The sequence below is a fragment of the Cebus imitator genome, unplaced genomic scaffold (genome assembly GCF_001604975.1).
Source record: "Cebus imitator isolate Cc_AM_T3 unplaced genomic scaffold, Cebus_imitator-1.0 Scaffold370, whole genome shotgun sequence".
NCBI lineage: Eukaryota > Metazoa > Chordata > Mammalia > Primates > Cebidae > Cebus > Cebus imitator.
In genome coordinates this window covers 1,412,481-1,436,596 of record NW_016107685.1, presented here as the reverse complement: position 1 = coordinate 1,436,596, position 24,116 = coordinate 1,412,481, and the positions used below count along the sequence as shown (strand labels likewise).

The 24,116-nt window shown below is 38.8% G+C and overlaps 2 protein-coding genes across 2 annotated transcripts in view; both read right to left on the bottom strand.

Annotated features, from left to right (window-relative positions):
- Nucleotides 1–4,793, bottom strand: part of LOC108288351 (olfactory receptor 52L1) — an 86,654-nt gene extending 81,861 nt beyond the window's left edge. The window contains exon 1 of the mRNA XM_037730941.1: nt 4,632–4,793. The gene's annotated coding sequence lies outside the window, so the exon portion shown is untranslated. The remainder of the gene's footprint in view (nt 1–4,631) is intronic.
- On the bottom strand, nt 1,976–4,548 carry LOC108288355 (olfactory receptor 52K1-like). Its single transcript, XM_017507254.2, has one exon. It carries the CDS (start codon nt 4,050–4,052, stop codon nt 3,084–3,086), a length of 969 nt encoding a protein of 322 aa, XP_017362743.1. The 5' UTR covers nt 4,053–4,548; the 3' UTR covers nt 1,976–3,083.
- Nucleotides 4,794–24,116: the final 19,323 nt, after the last annotated feature.

Genomic DNA, 24,116 nt, shown 5'->3' with positions numbered 1-24,116 from the left:
CCAATCCCAATGCCATGGTACATGTGGGACAAATAGGGTTTCTCCAACAGTCCATCCAAGGAAGTTCACAATGAGATGGGCTGAGGCCTCCTTATCATATTTTCCCATCATAATTAGATCCTTCTCTTAGTCCCATCTCTGACTAAAGCAGCTTCCCACTCCAGCCAGTGGCCACATTCTCCTTGGGAACAATGCTTCCAGTGCACAGTCCTTCCATGCATCCAGTCAACAAGAATCTCATTCACAGCTTGTGGGGAGCCCCATTTATTGATTTATTCAATAAATATCAAATATACACTAATTCCATGTATTCTATTAGATGCTGGAAAAAACAAACGATATGATAAAATGGTTCTCATGGGATGATATATGTTAAGTATATGATCATAGAATTAATAACAGTTAATAAGTGTTATATATTAAAACTATGTTTTAAAAGCATATAATAAAAGGACCTCCCCAGTGTGGAGAGTTCAGGAAAGCCCTCCCTAATTTAAGTTAGTGACCAGAAGACTTGGTTAAAGTGAAGGGCGGTATGGAGATAGGCTGAGTGTACAAACCACGAGCAGGAGAAAAGGGACCCTGGTATTTTCAAAGACCTGAAAGAATTTTTAAAATTAGAGATTGTAGTAGGCAGGACTGAGCCTGGAGTATATGCAGGAACCAAAGCAGACTAGGTCTTCTACGCCATGTTAAAGGGCCATGGAAATCCATGCAGGATTTTAAGCAGAGGATTGAGATATGATCAAATCTCATTAACAAAATGACATCCTAGAAAAATGGAGGCGACAAGGCTAAGCATGATGGCAGGAGATGTTCAGGGAAGAAAATTCAGTGATCTCTACAGAAGTTCAAAGATGTGTCATGAGAATGCGTAGATGAAGTAGGTATCTTTGGGAATAAAGAAACTGAGAATATGAAAAGCCAGAATGTTCAATGAATTATTCTCATAAATTCTGATGTCTCTCACCAGGATCATGGGTGGAAAAAAAACAGAGAAGATTTTGACCATATCGTCATTTAATGAAGGCGAGTAGAGGAGAGAACAGTAACCAGGCGTGGCAGAAGATATGAGTGAGTGACGTGAACCTCAAAGAAGCCCCAGTCTTTGCTTATTTGTTTGTTTGTCTGTTTTTATAGGAAAGAACTGAAAATTGTATTTGAGAATAAAGACACTAAACTCACCAGGACGCCAAAGATAGAAGAGATATGAGAAAATAAATGACCCTCACTTAGTAGGAAGCATAATATTGTATCAGACATAAAAATAGGAATAATTAGAGCATCAGCTTCATTTGCATTTTATGGGCATTAAATGAAAAAGTGTATGTGCAAAATTTTTACTTCAAGGACTCCAGGTACCATGTAGTGAGAGCTTAACACGCAGGAGCTGCCTTTGTTATCAAGATTCCTCATTAATACAACATGTTCAGGATATAATTATTCAGAGCTAGTTTGCTCAGAGTACTTAGAGGCCTGTAAGCCCTTATAACAGTGATTCTGTCTTATAACAGTAATTATGCCCTCCAATGCCTTTTCCCAACATCGAAAATATCGCCATTTGAAATTACAACTTTTGCAAAGACTAAGTTAAGGTGATGTTTGCAGTGATGATGACAGTAAAGAAAATAGTGTTAGTAGTGACTGTTACAGCAATTTTTTTTTATTATTTCTTCAACAGAAATGTATTGAATGTCCACTGTCATAAAAAATATATGTAATCATTTATTCAAAAGCACATACTATGTTAATGTGACCAATGAAGAAAAACACTAGTGAGACGGCCCTTTAAAATAATGAGACTTATTTATTAACACACGTTTATTGACAGCATATTATATGCCAGGAACTATTTTAAGAATACAGTAGAAATCACTATCTAGTAGGAATGCAGACAGAGGTTATATATGCAACAATAAATATATATAATTATAAATTATGATGTATAATAAAAGAAACACACAGTACTCTGAGATCAGAAAACAAATGACTTAATGTAATTAGAAGAACATTTTCTAAGGAGATGAGGTTTGAACTGAGGTTTAAGATGAGTAGAAACAGCAAGAATATTGAACAGAGTTTGACCCAATAAAGAAAAAGGAAAAAAAGTTAAAAAAAAAAATGGCAAGAATAAGGATAGGGAAAAGCATTTCTATCAGGAGGAGCCTGGACAAACAGGCTGGAGGGACCATATACCTTTGAGGAAATAAAAAAGAACATTAATATATATGAGGAATACATAACACTCAAACAATACTAATATATTTCAAGGATATACAAATACATAAGGACATACCACAAACACATTAGAGTGAGTGCCAAAGGTAGGAACTAGGAAGGAAATGAACAAGAGAGTAAGAAATGAAGACAGAAAATAAACAGAACAAGAATCAGAACAATAATCATTGTATGTAATAAGCTTACAAGTATGATTAACTCAAAGTCTTGCAGCTGAGACTAAAAATAAAGAAATAAAACTACAGGTATCATAGAGGGCCATTCATCTCAAAAACAGAATGAAAAAGTACTGGGAATATAGAGAGGAAGCTTAATCTGCAATTCTAGTCAGATGGAGCACGAATATTTTAAAGCATTTCTCTCATAAGTTTGAACTCAAAATTATCTCCATGCTTTGCCACCCTTCTTTCTCTGAAGCTAAGTAGGTGGTAGAGAGGCCCATCTCTTCCCAGGGGCTGGCTGTGAGTGAGAGCTGCAGTGGTGGGAGGTGCCCCATTTTTTCATATGTCCAGCTCATCTCTTTTTGATCTCCTAAGACACTTGAATTCAGATCCATCATATTACCTGATGCATTTATCTTATCAACAGAAATAAATCATAAACTTTCAGAAGGTATCACAAAAATTTCTTGCTTATTGATCAATTGAGATACCTCAGCCCTTCTTAGTTTTCCATCCTAATATATAAATACCACAGACCTCAGAAGGGATTTCCTAACTTCCAAACACCTAAGATAACTTTCCTTGCTTTCTTTTTACCCTCTCCACAAGGTAAACGACCTGGGCTATGGGGCTTCCACCCAGTGAGGGACAGCCACCCTGCCCCTGAAGTCCAGCTGATGATAATTATACTGAGGCAGGCTCAATCCGCTTGGGGTTCAGAATCGTCAACAGCCGCTCCTGGATCTGCTTGGTCTTGATGCCATAGACAAAGGGATCCAGTGCCGGGGGAAAGAGCAAGTAGAGATTGGCAAGGATGACCTTGGTAGCAGAGGCTGTGGGTGGTCCAAAGCGCTGCATGACCACAGAAAGAAAGCCTGGTCCATAGAAGAAGAGGATGACACAGACATGGGCTGTACATGTGCTGCCTGCTTTAGCACGTGCCTCAGGTGAAGGAAAATGCATTACAGTCCTCACAATCTGCCCATAAGAATAGGCAATAAAGGCCACATCCCCCACACCAAGAAAGATTGCCACAGCAAAGGCATAGAGGTTGTCCACCGTGGTGGCCCCACAGGCCAGCTTCACCACTGCCATATGCTCACAGTAGGTATAGGCAATTGTGTGTGAGCCACAGTAAGGCAGCCTATGGGCCAAGCTTGGAAAGGAGATGGTCAATACCACCCCTCGCAATACCACCAGGCCTCCAATCTTGGCAACAGCAACAGGTGTAAGGATGGTTGCGTAACGCAGTGGGTTACAAATGGCCACAAAGCGGTCCAGGGCCATGGCCACTAGCACCCCTGACTCCATGGCAGAAAATGCATGGATGAAGAACATCTGGGAAAGACAGGAATGGGAGCTGATGGCTGTAGCACCAAACCAGAAAATGGCCAGCATCTTAGGCAGCATGGAGAGAGAGAGGACCAAGTCAACAAAGGAGAGCATGGCAAGAAAAAGAAACATGGACTGGTGAAGGCTGCGATCTGTCCGGATGAGAAAAAGCAGGACACCATTCCCAGTCAATGACAGGAAAAACATAAAGCAAAAGGGAAGTGAAATCCAAATGTGGGCAGCATTCAATTCTGGGATACCAGCCAGGAAGAAAGTACGTGGGAAGAGAACAGAATCATTGGGAAAAAACATGGTTATCATCTCACACGGAAGAACAAAGTGACATTGCAAAGAAAGGCAGGCTGGTGAAATTCAGTGATGTAGCAGTTGGGAGCTCAGGACATATGCTCTCACTGACATTATCACCACCACATCACTCTCCTCTACAGTTCTCGGAAAAGAATCAAAAATCATTTTCAGTTTAGTCAATATTTCTGCAAGGCCTTCAAACACCAAAGAAGAAAGTTAGTGGTAAATGCCTTGGGTGAGATTTGTCCAGTGGCAAATGCATCAGACAGGAAGTTCAGAAACCAGTTTCTATTACTAGATATTCTACAATATGTGTGACCTGGGGCAATACACATAAACAATACACATTAAGTAGATGCCCAAGGCTTGTTGTTGAATAAAAATCATCCCACTGAGCTCATATCTCCAAGTCCTGAAGTTAGGTGCTTGATTTAATCAATGCTGACCTCAAGTAGTTCCCCAGTCTTATCCCACTAAGCCTCATCTAAAATTGCCAAAAAAATCTAACATCTGAAAAATCCCTTAATTTAGAGGTATCCCACTCTTCCAAGCTTCATTTGACTGTCAAGTTTACAGAATAATATATGGTACCTGATAACTCCGACACCGATCAGGCTCTTTCTTGGATATTCCTGCCCACTTCACTTGCTTCTCTACCAGATATCTCACTGGTTGTCTGCTTTACCACCTCCTGTATTTGCTGCTTTTTCAAGCTGGTGTTGTATAGGGATAGACATGAAGTTCAGCGTTGTGGTGACCTGTTAAAAACAAAAGCTCTTGGTAATAACGATAATGTGAAAGCCAAAAATTCTATACCACAGCAACCTTACTGAGATCAGGAGAGACCTTGGCAGATGTGCCCTCCAGCTCCTCTTATCTGCTTATTGCACTAAGAGTATACAACATTATTCATGTTCCTACCATACTTTACGTTCAATATACTCATTTTATTTATTAGAAAACTAAGGTCTGGAAAAAGGTGAATTTTCCAGGGTCATAGCTCTCTGTAGTGACAATATCAAACCACAGCCCACACATTGACCTCCAAGCTAGGAAGCCATTCTCCTATCTCTGTGTTAGCAGTGGCTATTGCAGAGCCAGGGAAGAAACTCCAGGGCCCCATGGCCAAAGGTAGGAAGTACAGAGTGATCAAATAATAGGGCAGACAAGGAATGATTTAGGGATCACGTGAATCCCCCAGTATCCCCAATACCTCAAGTACCACAATCCTCTCTGGTGAGAGACAAACAAAGGACTCAAAAATTTCTGGGTCCAGGGCCTGGGAGGGCCTTGGAATGTGAGACAAGTGATACACATTCTAGGCATAAAAGATGCAGCCAGGCTGGTCTTACAGCCTTAATAACAGCAAGAAGAGGCCTCTAAGTGTGAGGGAAAGGAGCAGAAGTCAGCCCAGAACATAGTCTAAGAAAGAAGAAATAATACAAGTCTAAAACAGCCAAGGAAATTTTGCTTTTCTCTCCAAGAGGACATATGGTTATTGCCCATACCTTCCACCACAGCTGCTGAGGAGACAGTAATGGCAACAGATGGTGAGAAGGTTCAGAAGATGTGAAATCTACATGGACCGATAGTTCTTTTGTCATAGAATAAACTCTATACAAGAAGTCAAGATCCTGGTTTCAGGTACTATTTCTGCCATGTGTCTGCATGTGACCTTCAGCAAAGCATCTAACCATTTTCAAGCCTTAGTTTCTTCACATGTGAAAGGAATAAACTAAAATCTGCCTCACAAGATCATTGTGAAAAATGAAGGAGATATAATATGTGAAGATGTTTTGTCAAATGCTGAAAATATTATTACTAATAATATTTTCACTGAATTATAGGCAATAAATAGTGCACTATGAGCAGTCTAGTTAAGAACAAGAGACATTTTTTAAATTCAGAGATAATGGAATTGATTTGGCAAAGGTGACCAGATAGATGAATCCCATGGGTAGATAATGTATAGTAGTTAACTAAAGCAACCAGTCAAAAACACTATATCCTCCCTCATGTTTCTCCCTTCATTCTTCCCAATAACACATTCTTTCTTTCAGCAACCCCACGGTGTGGTGTTAGGAGGAGGATGGGAAGTGTCAAGAAATGCAACTCTGATCACTTGAGCATCTGCTTCAAATTATCTTCAAGCAGCCCATCCTTAAGCCTCTGTCTTCAGAAAACTAATAGACAATTACATCTGATGTCCCAACTATCCCCTCAGGACCCAGAAAATATCCCTCATTATATCCTAGTGCCTCAAGAAAAGTTTGACTGAGTAAGCTCAGCTTCTCTCCCTCCATCAGAGAATTAGGTAAAGGGAGGCAATGGGCCCAGGAATCAGGAGCTCAGGACTTAGCTGCTTTCAAAAATGTTTCCCTGTGATTCACCCCATAGACTTCAAAAAGGAGCAGACTTCCAAATAGCTTACTGATGACCCAGGACTAGAAGGATATTTGCCTGCTTTGAAGTGAAAAATTCCCATAAACCCAATCCCATCTTTCCTGTTTCACACAATACCAAAGGTCCAGATAAACTTCTGACAATGTATACAGCACTCCCTGTATTTCTGATTTTCCCTAGTGTTGTGAAGAGCATGTAATTCTGCCTCAGACTGCCTGTGAAATTGTCCAGATCTAGGGAGGCTACAGATAAGTTAATATGTGAATGTCACCTGTATTTTATTTCTCTTCCTTGGGCCTACCCTTAGCCTTTACTTACCAAAGAGCTGCACTGATTGACCTACAGGGGAAGAGAAGTTAAGCCGTTAGTCAGGTCCCAAGAACAAGGTATTTAATGGACATTTTTTCAAGCATTGTCTGTAGGGATCCAAGGTAAAGTTACCACCACCTAGACACCAATTAGTACTTTTGCCTCCTCTTCAAACAAAGTTCTAACAAGATCTCATCCTCATATTGGGGCCTAAGGGAACAGCCCAGCAGGGAATATTTTGAACAGCATACTCCAGGGTGCCTTGCCAAGGCCCTGAAGTGAGGAGGAACAAAAGGCTTCCTGTCGTGGGGAATGGCAAGGTAGCAGGCAGGATTCAATGCCAGAAGCTGGGCTCAGACACCATACTAAATTGAGGACTAGCTAAAACAGGGATGGGGCAGAAGCACTTTCCATAAGACACGCCCACTAGCGTGCCATGTTGGTTTACCATTGCCATGACAACACCAGGGAGTTATTACTCCTTTCCATGGCAATGACCCAATGACCCAGAAGTCACTACCCTTACCCAAAAAATTCCTGCATACACTTCTCCTTAATCTATATTAATTAAAAGTAGATATAGGGCAAGGTATGGTGGCTCATGCCTGTAATTCCAGCACTTTGGGAGGCCAAGGCAGGCAGAACATCTGAGGTCAGGAGTTTGAGACCAGCCTGGCCAACATGGTGAAATGCTGCCTCTACTAAAAATGCAAAAATTAGCCAGGTATGGTGGCACACACCTGTAGTCTTAGCTACTTGGGAGGCTGAGGCAGGAGAATCACTTTAACCCAGGAGGTGGAGTTTGCAGTGAGCTGAGATCATACCACTGAACTCCAGCCTGGAAGATAGAGCAAGACTTCATCTAAAAAAATAAATAAATAAATAAATGGGGGGTATAAATGTGACCGCAAAAGTGCCCTGAGCTGCTACTCTCAGTATACTGCCTATGGATATCCCTGCTCTGCCAGAACAGCCACAGAGCTGTAATACTGCCAAAGCTGTAATACTGCCACTTCAATAGAGCCATTTTCTTCTACTGTACCACCAACTTGCCCTTGAATTTTTTCCTGGGAGAAGCCAAAAACCCTCACAGGCTGAGCCCCACTTTGGGGCTCACCTGCCCTGTGTCATTGGGACCACCCAGCTTGATGGCCCAGAAAAATCAGAAGAAAATCAGGATATCAAAGAAATGTTTGCACTCCTAATGTTTGTTGCAGCACTGTTTATAATAGCTAAGATTTGGAAGCAACATAAGTACCCATCAACAGAGAAATGGATAAAGAATATGTGGTGCATACACACATAGAGTACTATTTACCCCTAAAGAATGAGATCCTGTCATTGGCAACAACATAGAGGGAACTGGAGATTATTATGTTAAGTGAAATAACCCAGCAACAGAAAGACAAACATCACGTTTCTCACTTATTTGTGGAATCTAAAAGTCAAAACTATTAAATCCATGGTCACAGAGAGTACAAGGATGGTTACCAGAGCCTGGAAAGAGTAGTGGGGATTTGGGGGAAAGTTGAGGATGGTTAATGGGTACAAAAAAATAGAAAGACTGAATAAGGCCTACTATTTAATAGCACAACAGGGTGACTATAACCAATAATAATTATGTATTTGTAAATAAAGAATGTAATTGGATTTTTTGTAACTCAAAGGGTGAATGCTTGAGGGAATTGAGACCGTATTCTCCATGATGTGCTTATTTCACATTGCATGTCCCTATCAAAACATTTCATGTACCCCATAAATATATACACCTATTATGTATCCACAAAATTTTTTTAATATTAAAAATTTTTTAAAGAGAAAAAGTTAAAAAATAACAAATGCATAAAAGTATATATAGTTCAGGATGCAGCCAGGTCTATGCATCTTCAGAATAATAATTCTTTATCCAAAAGACAGAGGTCAACACAAGCTGTATTGGAAGGGAACAACACAGGGTTCATTGGGAATAGTCAGTGTCCTGAATCAAGCATCCATTTGGGAGGGACATGTTCTAAGGGTGCTAACTCAGTTTTAAAAAGAATTAGATGACATAGCAGATGTTATTTCATGTAGAAGCAAGATTGTGAACCCTAATATGTTTTGTGAAAGAGAAACCAACCTCAGTAACAGTGAATTTAGGACAAACGATACTATGTTAAATTTGAAACAGCAGGAGACCAGTATTATGAAGTAGCAAAACATCAGCCCAGAAACCCAATGGAGAAGGAAAGAGTAGGCAGGACAGGAAACAAGAGCAACAAAAAGATCAGTTAAAGAGACACAGAGGAGATGAACAGATAAACAGGAACTGAGGCCAAGAAAATAAAAGTCTTAGAACAGGGACATAGATTAGAGTGAATGAGGACCACATGACTGAAACTCATCATCTTCTCCTAAAGTCAAACATTGCATCATCAAGAGATGAGGGCTGAAGTTTCAAACACAGCCAAGAGTCCTGAGATCAATAATATAGACCAGAAAAATATTTTCTGAGTTCCTTTTAAGGTTCTGGAAAGAAATATAGAGATTTTAATCAGGGTCAGGTAGAAGATATTCATCAAACTAAGGCAAAATACTACCAAAGGGCAAAGAAGAGGTACGAGCAAAGCTCTGTGGCCACACCTTGGAGAGATGGAAACACCTTGGAGAGAGATCATCTAATTAAGTCTATGGGGACCATGAAAAGCTTCTCAAATGAGGCAACATTAGAGAGAAAAGTTGAAGGATAGCAATAGAATATTCCAGAATCACTCACTAGCATTAAAGGGAACACTAACACTTATAAAGTAAGGAATTCTTGATGAACATCTAAGAGATCAATGTTGAAAATTTGCATGTCAGCCTCTGCAAGATCAGGGAAATTTTCATAGATTATAGCATATATATTTTCCAAATTTGCTTACTCTCTCTACTTCTCTCTCAAGAATGCAGGACAAGGAACAAGAGCAGGACAAGGACAATGAGTACTGTAGTAAGTTTGTTCTGTTTACATAATCGCATTTTCTCAGAGCTTTTGTTCATTATTTGAAATTATTTTTTCTATATTTCTGTCTGACTGAGTTTATTCAAAGGACCAGTATTCAGGTTTTGAGATTCTTTTTTCAGCTCTATTCTGCTGTTAATACTTCAAACTGTATCATGAAATTCTTGTAGTGAATTTTTCTGCTCTAGAAGTTCAGTTCAGTTCTTTCTTAAAACAACTATTTCATCTTTCATTTCTTGGATCATTTTACTGGACTCCTTGGATTGTGTATCAACTTTCTCTTTGATCTCAATAAGCTTCCTTGCCATCCAAATTCTCAATTTTGTGTCTGTTATTTCGGTTATTTCAGTCTGGTTAAGAACCAGTGCTGAGGAGCTAGTGAACTCGTTTGAAGGTAAGGGGTCACTCTGGCTTTTTGAATTGCCCGAGTTCTTGAGCTGATTATTTCTCATCGGGGGTCTGATATTCCTTTAACTGTGGTGTTGGTTGAGTGTAGTCAGTTTGGTTCCTATCCAGATGCTATGAGACGGCCAAGTCTCTGTATAGGGTCTTCATGTGTGGATGAATTCTTGAGCTTGGTTTCACAAAGGGTGTATACTAGCAGAATAATTTTTAGTGTTGTATTTTGGCTGTGATCCAGTAGATGGTGTTTAAGAGTAATAGCCAATAGATAGGCTCTTAGCCCCAGTAGGCTCTTTTGTATTTCCTCACATTTACAGATGTGCTTTGTGTGGGGGGGGTAAGGGCAGACATGACTCCCTAACCAGGGCTGCCTTGGGGGTGTCCCTGCTGATTACTGGTGCCATGTCCATGTTTCATAAGTGTTCCAGACCTCAGGGCTTCCTGGAGCAGAAGCCATGGCAGGAAGATATGTCACACTCTTTCTGGACTAGCCCTGCAGAAGGAGGCATGCCACACTCCCACACTGGCCCACAGGCCCACGCATCTCACCCGTCTCAGTGCCCTGAGAGTGGTGCTCCCTCCCATGCTTGAGTGCTGGCCACAGATCTCAGCTCTGCATTCTTGAGCTGTACCCACCAGCCATGAGATACCTAGAGAGCCCACGGCTTGGGATTGGGTTCTGGCTGTGCTGGGGGATCCAAAGTATACCCGAGTGTCTGGAAAAATACTCAGGGGGAACAAAACACCCAGGCTGGGCAGTGGAGATTGCCCTGTGCACATGCTGTTGCAGAGCAGCCAGGCAGGGGCCTTGGGAGACACAGGCAGGCAAGAGGGCCTCCCAATCAGAGATGCCCCAGTTCCACAGGGAAGTTGGCCCTGCTCTCTCCTGGTTCAACACTCAGTTGGGGATACAGCCTCTTGGAGGTAGATGAGGAGCCCTAGGGAATGGGTCCCTATGGCCACCCTCCGCCAGAGGTGCCCCATGCAAGAAATCACCTGGCCTCTATGCCAGTTGAATCCCTGTCTCTGCCTACTCCCCAGACAGATCCCCCTGCCAGCTCACAGGTATGTGGAAGACATGGAGTCCCCTCTAGCTAGGATTGGGCTGTTCCTCCGTCCTTTCATTCACCCCTTCCCCAGGAGCTGCTTGGGGCTGGGAATTAGTACTGGTATTTGGATCCCCCACGCAAGGTTTCCAGCTTCCTCTTTCTTCAGCTTCAGCGACAGTGTCAACTCCCAATCCACCCTCGATGTTTTCTATCTGAGGATCTGCCCAAAATTATGTTGGCTTACTAGATAATTTGGTCCCTCTCAGTGAAAGCAGCGCTTCCTGACTGTATCTAGTCAACCACCTTGTCCCCCTCCTCTACTCAATTTTTCTGTAAACCTAAAATATTTCCTGGTTTCTGGGGTGTGCCAGCCTCTTCCCTACAAATCTCCCAGTACCTGCAGGTCACAGGCAACACAGGTCTTGGTGGAGCCACCTGGGGCCTCCCTGAGCTAAGGAGACAGAGGAGCAAAGATGGAACCCTGACCTGACTAGGACAGAGATCTGATTTCTTTTTTTTAGTAAAGTCTCAAAGTAGTTCAATGGAAAAAGGATAATCTCTTCAATAAATGGTGCTGAAACAGTGGAATATCTATTTGAAAAACAACTTCAAACCTTACCTTATATCACACAAAAATTAACTTGAAGTAGATCTTAAACTTGATGTAAAAACTAGAACTATAAATATTATAGGGAAAAAGTAATAAAAATGTTTGCAGAGATTTGGCAAAGATTTCTTCAATAGAACACAAAAAGTATGAACCATAAAATAAAAATTGATAAATTAGAGTTCACTAAAAAATTTTTAATTCTGATCATCAAAAGACACCATAAAGAGAATAAAAAGGCAAGCTACAGACTAGGTAAAAATATTTGGACTACATATTTCTGAGAAAAGACTTGATCCAGGTTATATAAAGAACTATTGCAAAGCTATATGACAAGCAACCAACGAAAAATGGTAAAAATAATTTAACAGAGACTTCTCAAAGGAAGATATCTGAATGGCAAACAATCCCAAAAAGCATCTAAGATGATGTTCAGTATCATTAGTCATCAAATAAATGCACATGAAAACTGCAATTATTTACAGTAAAAGACAAATTAGAATGGTTAAAATTGACAACACTGACAATACCAAGAGCTGATGAGGATGCAAAGCAACTAGAAATTTCATACATTTCTTGTAAGAGTATAAAATGCTACAACCACTTTGAAAAGCAATTTGGCAGATTTACTTAATAAAACTAAACATACACTTACTATAGAACCCAGCATCTTCATGTTTAGGTGTTGGCCTAAAAGAAATTAAAGTTTTTAATTGCAAAATAATCCAGTTTTTTAACCCTTTTCTTTATGTTTAGCTCTTTTTTATGACCATTTAAGAAAACATTCTCTACCTCCAAGTAAAGAACAATTTCAAAGTCATGAACATATTTTGTTATGCTATCATTTGGAAGCTTTATTGTTTTTAACTTTTCACAATCTGTCTCAAAATGACTATATATATGTGTATACATGAGGGATCAAGATTCATTTTTCTCTATGGATAACCTGTTGACCTAGTACCTTTTACAGAAAAGACTATCCTTTCCCTTACAGCTTATGACAAAATTTTATCTTTGTCAGAAGTCAAGTTTATATATGCAGGTTTATCTTCATACTCCCTAATATTTTTCATTAATCTTTGTTTATTAATTTAGTGCAAACATAATTGCAGTTTTTGCATTGTGAAAATTTGCTGTTTGTTACTGGAATACATTCTTAAATAAATGTGGTTATGTTATACATAATTTTAATGCATATTTCTCACTTTATGTTTATTTGCTAATGAGTTATTGATTGCCATTTATTTTACATTTACTTTATGGTCATGATGTCAGACAGAATGCAAATTTGAGCAATTTTCTTATTTGAGTTCAAAATGAGTTGTAAGACAGTGGAGACAACTTGCAACATCAACAACACATTTGGCCCAGGAACTGCTAATGACATAGAGTGCAGTGGTGGTTCAAGTTTTGCAAAAGAGACAAAAGGCTTGAAAATGAGGAGTGTAGTGGCTAACCATCAGAAGTTGACAACAACCAACTGAGAGCAATCATCAAAGTTGATCCTCCTGCAACTACACGAGAAGTTGCTGAAGCACTCAATGTTGATCATTCTATGGTTGCTTGACATTTGGAGCAAATTGGAAAAGCAAAAAGTTTGATAAGTAGGTGCCTCACGAGCTGAGCCAAAATTAGAAAGATCATTGTTTTGAAGTGTTGTCTTTTCTTATTCTATTCAGCAACAATGAACCATTTCTCAATCAGATTGTGACATGTAAGGAAAGGTGAATTTTATACAACAATTGGCCAATGACTAGTTCAGTGATTGGACTGAGAAGAATCTCCAAAGTACTTCTCAAAGCCAAACTAGTACCACAAAAGAATCATGGCCACTGTTTGGTGGTCTGCTGCAGTCTGATCCTCTACAGCTTTCTGAATCCTGGCAAAACCATTGCATCTGAGAATTATGCTCAGCAAATCAATGATATGCACTGAAAATTGCAACTCCTATAGCCAGTATTGGTCAACAGAAAGCCCAATTCTTCTTTATGGCAACATCCAACCACATGTCACACAACCAATGCTACAAAAGTTGAATTAATTGGGATATGGAGTTTTGCCTTATCCACCATATTCACCTGACCTCTCACCAACAAACTACTTCTTCAAGCATCTCAACAACTTTTTGCAGGGAAAACATTTCCATAACCAGCAGAATGCAAAAAAATGCTTTCCAAGAGTTTGTTGAATCCCGAAGCCTATATTTTCATGCTACAGGAATAAACAAATTTATTTCTCATTGACAAAAATGTGTTGATTGTTATGGTTCCTATTTTGATTAATAAAGATGTTTTTGAGCCTAGTTATAATGATTTAAAATTCATGATCCAAAACAGCAATTACTTTTGCACCAACCTAATTTTTTTTTAACTTTTATTTTAGGTTTGGGGTGCATGTTCAGATTTGTTATATAAGTAAACTCATGCCACAGGGATTTGTTATACAGATTATCACCCAGGTACTAAACCTAGTACCCAATAGTTATTTTTCTGATTCTTTCCCTCCTTCTACCTGCCACCCTCAAGTAGATCTCAGTGTCTGTTGTTCCTCTCTTTGTGTACATATGTTCTCAAGATTAAGTTCCCACTTTTAGGTGAGAACATGCACTATTTGGTTTTCTGTTCCTGCAATCATATGCTAAGGATAATGGCCTTCAGTTCCAATCATGTTCCTATAAAACACATTATCTCTTTTTTATGGCTGCATAGTATTCCATGGTATATATGTACCACATTTTCTTTACTCAGTCTGCCATAGATGGACATTTAGGTTTATCCCATGTCTTTGCTATTATGAGTAGTGCTGCAATAAACATACATGTGCCTGTGTCTTTATGATAGAACGATTTTTGTTATATTAGTATATACCCAGTAATGGGATTCTTGCATCACATGGTAGTTCTGTTTTTAGATCTTTAAGAAATGACCACACTGCTTTCCACAATGACTGAACTAATTTGCACTCCCACCAGCAGTATATAAGCATTCCCCTCCTCTGCAACCTCACCAGTGTCTGTTAATTTTTTACTTTTTGATAACAGCCATTTTGACTGTTATGAGATGATAGCTCATTGCGGTTTTCATTTGCACTTCTCTAGTGATCAGTGTGTTGAGCTTTTTTATATGCTTCTTGGCCACATCTATGTCTTCTTTTAAAAAGTGTCTGTTCATGTTCTTTGCCCACTTTTTAATGAGTTGGTTTTTGTTTTGTTTTGCTTTGCTTTGCTTTGTTTTGTTTTCTTCCTTATAGATGCTACATATTAGCACTTATAAGAGGCATAGTTTCAAATATTTTCTCTCATTCTATGGGTTGCCTGTTTCCTCTGCTCACAGTTTCTTTTACTGTACAAAAGCTCTTTAATTTAAAAGCTTAGATCCCACTTGTCAATTTTTGATTTTCTGGCAATTGCTTTTGGTGTCTTGGTCATGAAATTTTTGCTTGTTCCTATCTCCAGAATAGTTGTCTTTCAGGTAAGTTGTCTTCCAGGATTTTTATAATTTGGGGTTTTACAGTTAAATCTTCTTTAATCCACCTTGAGTTGGATTTTCGTATATAGTGTGAGGAAGGGGTCAAGTTTCAATCATTTACATATGGCTAGCCAGTTATCCTAGCACCATTTATTGAATAGGAGTCCTTTCCCCATTGCTTGTTTTTGTCGGGTTTGCCAAAAATAAGATAGTTGTAGGTTTGTAGCCTTATTTCGTGGCTCTCTATTCTGTTTCCTGATCTGTGTATCTGTTTTTGTACTGGTTTTATGCTGTTTTGGTCACTGTAGCCCTGTAGTACAATTTGAAGTCAGGTAATGTGATGCCTCCACCTTTGTTCTTTTTGATTAGGATTGCCTTGGCTATTCAGACTCTTTTTTGGCTCCATATGAATTTTAAAATAGTTTTTCTAGTTCTGTGAAGAATATCATTGGTAGTTTGATAGGAATAACATTGAATCTGTACATTGCTTTTGGTAGTATGGCCATTTTAATGATATTGATTCTTCCTATCCATGAGCATAGACTCTTTTTTTCCTTTTGTTTGTATTATCTCTGATTTCTTTGAGCAGTGTTTTGTAGTTCTTTTTGTAGAGATCTTTCACCTGACCAGCTGTATTCCTAGGTATTTTGTTCTTTCTGTGGCAATGGTGAATGGAACTGTGCTCCTGATTTGGTTCTTGGCTTGACTGTTGTTGATATATAGCAATGCTAGCAATTTTGTACATTGATTTTGTATCCTAAAACTTTGCTGAAGTTATCAGCTTAAGGAGCTTTCAGGCCAAGATTATGGGGTTTTCTATATGTAGAATCGTGTCATCTGCAAACAGAGATAGTTTGCCTTTCTCTTTTCCTATTTGGATGCCTTTTTTCTTTCTCTTGCCTGATTGCTCTGACCAGGACTTCCGACACTATGTTGAATAGGAGTGGTGAGAGGGTATATCATGTCCTATGCTGGTTTTCCAGGGGAATGCTTCCAAATTCTGCCCATTCAGTATAATGTTGGCTATGGGTTTATCATAGATGGCTCTTATTATGTTGAGGCATGTTTGGTCAATACCTAGTTTATTGAGTTTTTAACATGAAGGAGTGTTGAATTTTATCAAAACCCTTTTCTTCAGCTATTGAGATAATCATGTGGTTTTTGTCTTTAGTTCTGTTTATGTGATGATGTGGTGAATCACATTACTGATTTATTTATGTTGAACCAAACTTACCTGCCAGGGATAAAGCCTACTTGATCATGGTGGATTAGGTTTTTGATGAGCTACTTGATTCAGTTTGCTAGTATTTTGCTGAGTGTTTTAGCACCAAAGTCCATTAAGGATATTGACCTGAAGTTTATTTTTGTATTGTGTCACTGCCAGATTTTGGTATCAGAATGATGCTGGTCTCATAGAATGAGTTGAGGAGCAACTTCTCAGTATTTTGGAATAGTTTCAATAGAAACAGTACCTGCTTTTCTTTGTCCATCCGTTAGAATTTGGCTGTGAATCTGTCTGATCCTGCGCTTTTTTTTATTGGTAGGCTATTTACTACTGATTCAATTTTAAGGATTTTTGTTGGCCTGTTCAGATATTTAGGTTTTTTCCTGGTTCAGTCTTGGGAGTGTGTATGTGTATAGGAATTTATCTTCCAGATTTTCTAGTTTATGTACATAGAGATATTCATTGATTCATTGTAGCCTTTAGGGGTATTTGTATTTCTGTGAGGTCAGTGGTAACATCCCCTTTGTCATTTCTAATTGTGTTTATTTGGATCTTCTTTTTTTTCTTCTTTATTAGTCTAGCTAGACATCTATCTTATTAATTTTTGTCAAAAACAAACTCCTAGTTTCACTGATCTTTTGATGGTTTTTGATGTCTCAATCTCCTTCAGTTCAGCTCTAATTTTGGTAATTTCTTGTCTTCTACTAGCTTATGGGTTGGTTTACTCTTGCTTCTCTAGTTCTTTTAGTTGTGATGTTAGGTTGTTAACCTGAGATGTTTCTAACTTTTGATGTGGGCATTTAGTGCTACAAATTTCCCTCTTAACACTGCTTTAGGTGTGTCCGAAAGATCATGGTATGTTGTATGTTTGTTCTCATTAGTTTCAAAGAACTTCTTGATTTCTGCCTTAATTTCATTTATTTACCCAAAAGTAGTTCAGGAGCAGGTTGTTTAATTTCATGTAATTGTATGGTTTAAAGCAAAGAGTCTTAAATTCCATTGTTATAGCACTGTGGTCCAAGAGAGTGGTTGGTATGATTTCAGTTCTTTTCTATTTTCTGGGGAGTGTTTTACTTCTGACTGTGTAGTCCATTTTAAAGTATGTGCCACGTGCAGATGAGAAGAATGTATATTCTGTTGTTTGGGGGTGGAGAGCTCTGTGGATATCTATCAGGTCCATTTGATACAGTGTTGAGTTCAGGTTCTGAATATCTTTGTTAATCTTCTGCCTCAATGATCTATGTAATACTGTCATTGAGGTGTTGAAGTCTCCCACTACTATTGTGTAGGAGTCGAAGTCTCTTTGAGAGTATCTATGAACTTGCTTTATAAATCTGGGTGCTCCTGTGTAGGGCACATACATATTTAGGATACTTAGGTCTTCTTGTTGAATTGAACACTTTACCATTACATAATTCCCTTTTTGCCTTTTTTGATGTTTGTTGGCTTAAAGTCTGTTTTGTCTGAAATTAGGGTTGCAAATTCTGCTTTACTCTGTTTCCCATTTGCTTGGTAGATTTTTCTCCATCCTTTTATTTTAAGCCTATGGGTGTGGGTGCAAATAAGATGGGTTTCTTGAAGACAGCATACCACTGGATCTTGATTTTTTATCCAGTTTGTCACTCTATATCATTTAATTGGGGCATTTAGTCTGCTTACATTCAAGGTTAATATTAGTATATGTGACTTTGATCCTGTCATCATGATGTTGACTAGTTATTATGCATACTTGTTTGTGTGGTTGCTTTATAATGTCACTGGTCTATGTATTGTGTTTTTGCAGTGGCTGGTGATGGTCTTTCTTTTCCATATTTAGTGCTTCTTTGAGGAGTTCTTGTAAAGCATGTTTGGTGGTAATAAATTTCCTCAGCAGTTACTTTTCTGAAAATAATCTTATTTCTCCTTTGCTTATGAAGTGTTTCATTTTTTGTCAATACCACACTATGTTGATTATTGTAGCTTTATAATATATCTTACTTGCATAGTAGGAATTCTTTAGTCTTGTTCTCTGATAAGCTTTGATGTAGATCCAATCACCAGGCTACAGATTATAGGTCAGCTTTTCCAGATACATCAATAGAAATTTTTGAGCATGTGAATGAAATTGCAATAATCTCATTACATATTATCAAATTTATGAATATCATGCTGATGGGCAGGCATTGGAGTATAAGCAATTCTCATGAACTTGCCCTTTATTTTTTCACAAGCCAATAGTCCAAGTTTTCTGTTGATTGTAACTTAACACTCATGAAGACTCGGATTAAAATGCCTGGCCATACAAATCTTAGCCAGTTTATTTTCAAAAGTTTATTATATCCTATTGAATCTAAATGATAGAAAGAATTGGGCACCCTTTAATTTGTAGAGTTTTATGGTTTCTTTATACTCGTATGTAGGATGTCTCATTCAATAGGTGAGAGTGTCATAAATCAGGAAATTCAAACTTTCTTTAAATACATAATTTCTGTTTCAACACTACTCATACAGGGAATTAATAAGACAAGATTTTTGTCACCACAGTCCATAGTAATTAATCTCCAAAATATTCCCAGATGTTATACTTAACCTCTGTGTTATGTGTTCTTAGCTTTCCTAATAACCTGAAGTTTTCTCTTTCAGGATTTGTGCCATCTTCTCAATCTCCACCATCTAGCCTGGACTTGATACTTTAAATGGCCTTAATACTTATGTATGTACAAGTTTTATTATCTGATTTCCAGCCTCATGAATCAACCTTCAAGGAACAGATAAAAAGCCCATGCCTTCATGGGAGAGACAGAGTACAAAACAAATTGGCACAGAAATTCATTCTGGTTGATGTTTGTTGTCAAAGTCATAATACTGAATATTGCCAAAGAAAATAATGTGGGTTGAAGAGAGACCAGAACACAGGACAGTAGTTGCATTTGAGAGGTAACTAGAAAACAAATGAAAATGAAGAGTCCTTAATTTTCATTTGTTTTCTAGTTACCTCTCAAATGCAACTACTGTCTCAAATAAAAATGTGTGACATTGAATTTGGTAGCATTAAAAAGAGTGTTTATTAAAGTATTTGGATTCAATATCAATATGTTTACTATATGCTATTATATATAACAAGGTGTGAAGATATGGCATTATGGCAGCAAAGAGAAAATATGATTTCAACTTAAAATTTATTGAGAATCTATTATCAGCTTGCTACCCTGAAAGATACTAAAAATAAAACAGTGAATAAAATAGGCACAGCTGCTGCTATCTGACAGTTTAATGTAATAATGAAAAGAGAAACACAAGGGTGATCACAATTCCATCACTATCTTCCAAGATGGCAGATTGGAGGCATTGTTAGCATGCCTCTCCCACTTGGAAAGAAAAAATAGTGTGTAGAGATTCATGCTGTAAACTTTTTTCTAAGAAGCAACACTGGAACTTAACAGAAAAACTGAAGGAAACCACAGACCCTTTGAAAGAAGTGGTGGGCTATAGCCTACACTATGATTCAGGCAGAAAACTATAAAACCCCAAAGCGTAAGAGGGGAATAAACTGCCTTTGGGATATAAATTCACACTGGAGAACCTGGCAATCCAGACCACAGGAGAAGGTCTTAACCCTACCCAGTGCTGGAACTTAGTGAGCAGTCTGGAGTGTATGAGAAGGAGCAACATCGAAACATGCTTTACATGCACTCCTAGTCTCCAGAGGTGATGGAAGGAAGCCACTCCAGAGCTTACCTCACAGGGGACTCCACAGAAGTCTGCCAGCTAATTCAGGCAGCAGTCAAAGGTTGGGAGAAGCTCCCAACTGAGCTTCATAATATAATCTCAAGTGTGTACAAACTTCCTTGGCCTGAACTGAGGGGCAAGTGGGAAGTGGGTTGTAGTTACCTGCATAGAAATTGATTGCCCCTGTTTCATGGGCATAATGGGAGGGTCATGACCTGAAAACTGCAGTTCATTTCTTCCCTGGAAGGCTTATGGCCTGGGGCAATGTTGAGTTCTTAGGGTAGACTGCCTAGAACCTAGATAGCTGCTGCCAGTGGAACACTGAGGGTATGAGACATGTCTTGCTAAGTTTATGGGGGCTGGGAGGGGCTTACTGCCACCTGCTAATCCCCACTCTCTGTGTGGAGTCTTTTGTGCAGAAGAGACAGCTGTGCTCCTCCCTGGAACATTACCACAGTGGCCAGAGAACATCCCGCCAACCCCCAATGAGGCCATTGATTGTATCTGCATGTGGGGAGACAAAGCATTGATTTGCCTGACCCAGCCCCCACCTGGCTTTGCCTCTCCACCTGCCTTCATAGCTTAATGCAAAGGACAGAAACTTTAAAGAGCTCTATGTACCTATCCATTGCCTAAGATGTCAGAATACCTCCCGTGGGTAACATAAGGCAAACACAAATTCCAACACTATCGCTGCAGCTGGTGTTTTTTTCCAAGTGCCATTTCCTGGATGGAAGCCAACCAACACAGTCCATTACAGCACCTGCAGGCAGAATAACACAGTGCCTAAGAAGAAGAAAACTTGTATGTGACCTCAGCTATCACCATCTCCTGAATTACCCTGGCTAACCAGGAGGTCCTGAGTCTGTCCACATGACCAGTTCATTACTACTACAGCTGGCATTTGAGAAAGCCAACACACCAAGGCTATTTATAACCAAGAATATTATAGAGCCTACATCACTTCCTGGCCACCTGCATCAGAGTTGCTGCTGTTACCCGCTTCTGGAAGACTTGAGGACAGGTCACATAACTAGATCCCTTGCAGACATTTCTTAGCACTAGCCTGGAATGTGGCAGCCCCACTGGGTGGCTTTCACAGTAGTCCAGCCCTCAGAAACTTCTAATCCTAGGGGAAAAAGAGTGTACAATATCAAGGGAGCACCCATGGGACAAAAAATATTCAGATGGCAGGTCTTGAGTCTCAGAACATTCCACTTGTGGGAAGTTTCTTTCAGCAGAGGCACAGGTGCAGTGCTGGGTTTGGTGAGGGAAGATCTGTGGCTCTACCCCAATAGTCAGGCAACTCTGGTGCTTGTGAAGGGTATTGGAGAAAGACACTTTTTCTCCCCCTCACCACTGCACGCGCAGCTAGAGTTTCTTCCATGAGATTTCAGTGTGGTTACATGTGTTAACGACCTTTCAGGAACACTTCAAAGTGACCACATACCATAGGAAAATTGCCCTCCAGGTTCAGGACTACCTGGGAGAATAGAGTCACAATCCCTCTCTACATGAAATATCAACATGATTGCAGATGAAAAGTGATGTCTGTCTGATATGAATAGCCAACTCACTGGATCAGGTGTCTGACTGGGAAGTGAATGACTTTCTTGCTGGCCTGCCAAGGGAGCTGAGGTGGTTCCCTCCCTTTCCCCTGAAAAGATGTCAGTGCTTTCACTGAGAGCTCCCCCATATTCCTCTATCAAGGCTTGGACCTCTGTCCAACATGCGGTACTGTATTTACCCACCTGCTTTATCCACAGACAGTTTTTACCTATGGACACCTTCCCTACTAGCCTGAAGCCTGAGCTGTTCAGCCCAGTAAATAAAATACTGGGAGGAAAATAAATTAAAAAATAGTGCACACCACTGGAGAACACGATAAGTTTCAAGAGATCTCTATCATTCCAAACCCACAGGAGATAGTGAACCTGCTCACATACCAAACACATTGCTACTATAACCAGCATTTGAAAAAGCCATCATACAAAGAATCTCTGTAACAAAGGAACTTGTAGAGTCTTCACTCCAGAAAGTACCCAGAGCCACATTAGGTTACAAAAACTATAATCATTAAACTCACATTCTCAAGGGGAAAAAAAAAATTGAAAAACCAGTTGAACCAAAATAAATTCAAAAATTAATTAGAAAAAATAGTGTACCAAAATGAGAAGGAACCAGAATAGTAACTCTGGCCGTATGACAAAACAGGATTGTATAACATTCCCAAAAGATCACACTGCTCTCCAGCAATGAACCCAACTCAACATGAAATCCTTTAAATGCAAGATAAAGAATTCAAACAGTTGATTATTAAGTTACTTGAGAAGATACAATAGAAAGGTAAAAACCAAAAAATAAATTTAGAAATTTACAATGTAAATGAAAAAATTTTTAAGACAGATATTTTAAAGAAAAACCAATCAGAACTTCTGGAAATGAAAGACACATTTACATAATTTTAAAAATGCAGTAGAAAATTTTAACAACAAGCTATATAAAGTAGAAGAAATAATTTCAGAGCTTGAAGAAAAGGTTTTTGAATTAACCCAGTCAGATAAAAATAAAGAAATAAAGAAAAGAAATGAGCGAAGTCTTAAAGAAATATGGTATTATGTAAAATAACAAAATTTAAGAATCATTGGTATTCATGAGGGAGGAAAAAAGCAAAAGTTTGGAAAAATAATTTGAGGAAATAACTGAGGAAAACTTCCCTGGCCCTGCTAGAGATTTAGACATCCAAATACAAGAAGCCCAAAGAACTCCTGGGAGATTCATTGCAAAAAAGATACCAGCAAGGCATATAATCATCAGGCTACCCAAAGCAAGTGTGAAGGAAAGAATTCTAAAGGGAGTGAGACAAAACCATCAGATAGCCTATAGTGGAAAACCTGTGAGACTAACAGCAGACTTCTCAGCAGAACCTTATACGACAGAAGGGATTAAGGTCCTATCTTTATCCTTCCTAAACAGAAAAACTGTCAGTCAAGAATTTTGTATCCAGAAAAGCTAAGTTTCATAAATAAGAAATAAAGTATTTTTCAGATAAGCAAATGTTGAGGGAATCTGTCACCACCAAACCAGCTCTATAAAAATGTTAAAATTAGTTCTAAATCTTGACACCAAAGGTCAATATGCATCAGAATAGAACCTCTTGAAAGCATAAAACTCATAGGGCCTATAAAACAATAATACAATGAAGAAAAGAGTGTATCTAGGTAAAAATCAACATGATGAATGGAACAGTACCTCACATCTCAATATTAATGTTGAATATAAATGGTCTAATGGTCACTTAAAAGATATGGATTGATAAAATAGATAAAAAATCACTAACCAAATATCCACTGTCTTCAAAACGCTCACCTAACACAAAAGGATTCTTATAGACACAAGGTAAAGAGGTGGAAAAAGATATTGCATACAAATGAAAACCCAAAGTCAACAGGAGCAGCTATTCTTTCACCAGATAAAACAGACTTTAATGCAACAACAGTAACAAAGGCAAAGAAGGCTATTATATAACAATAAAAGGATCAATCAAACAAGAAGATATTACAATCCTAAATATATACGCACCAAACTCTGGAGCTCCAGAGAATAGATTTTAGGCCCTCCTACCAGCAAAAAAAAAAAAGAAGAAAGAAAAGAAAAGTAACTATATGAGATGATGGAATGTTAATTTGCCTGACTGTTAGTAATCAATATGCATACGTATATCAAAGTACGCTATACCCCTCAAATATATACAATAAAAAATTTTAAACAGCCATTGTTATTCCTAAGCTGAAAAGCGGTGGGAAGAAACAGCTATTGACAAGAGCCATGCAGAGAGCTATGAGAGAAACACAGGCACTGTCAAACACTGAGCCAATAGGAAGACAGTCAGAAAAATAAATCCCCCTACTTATCTTGCCTGC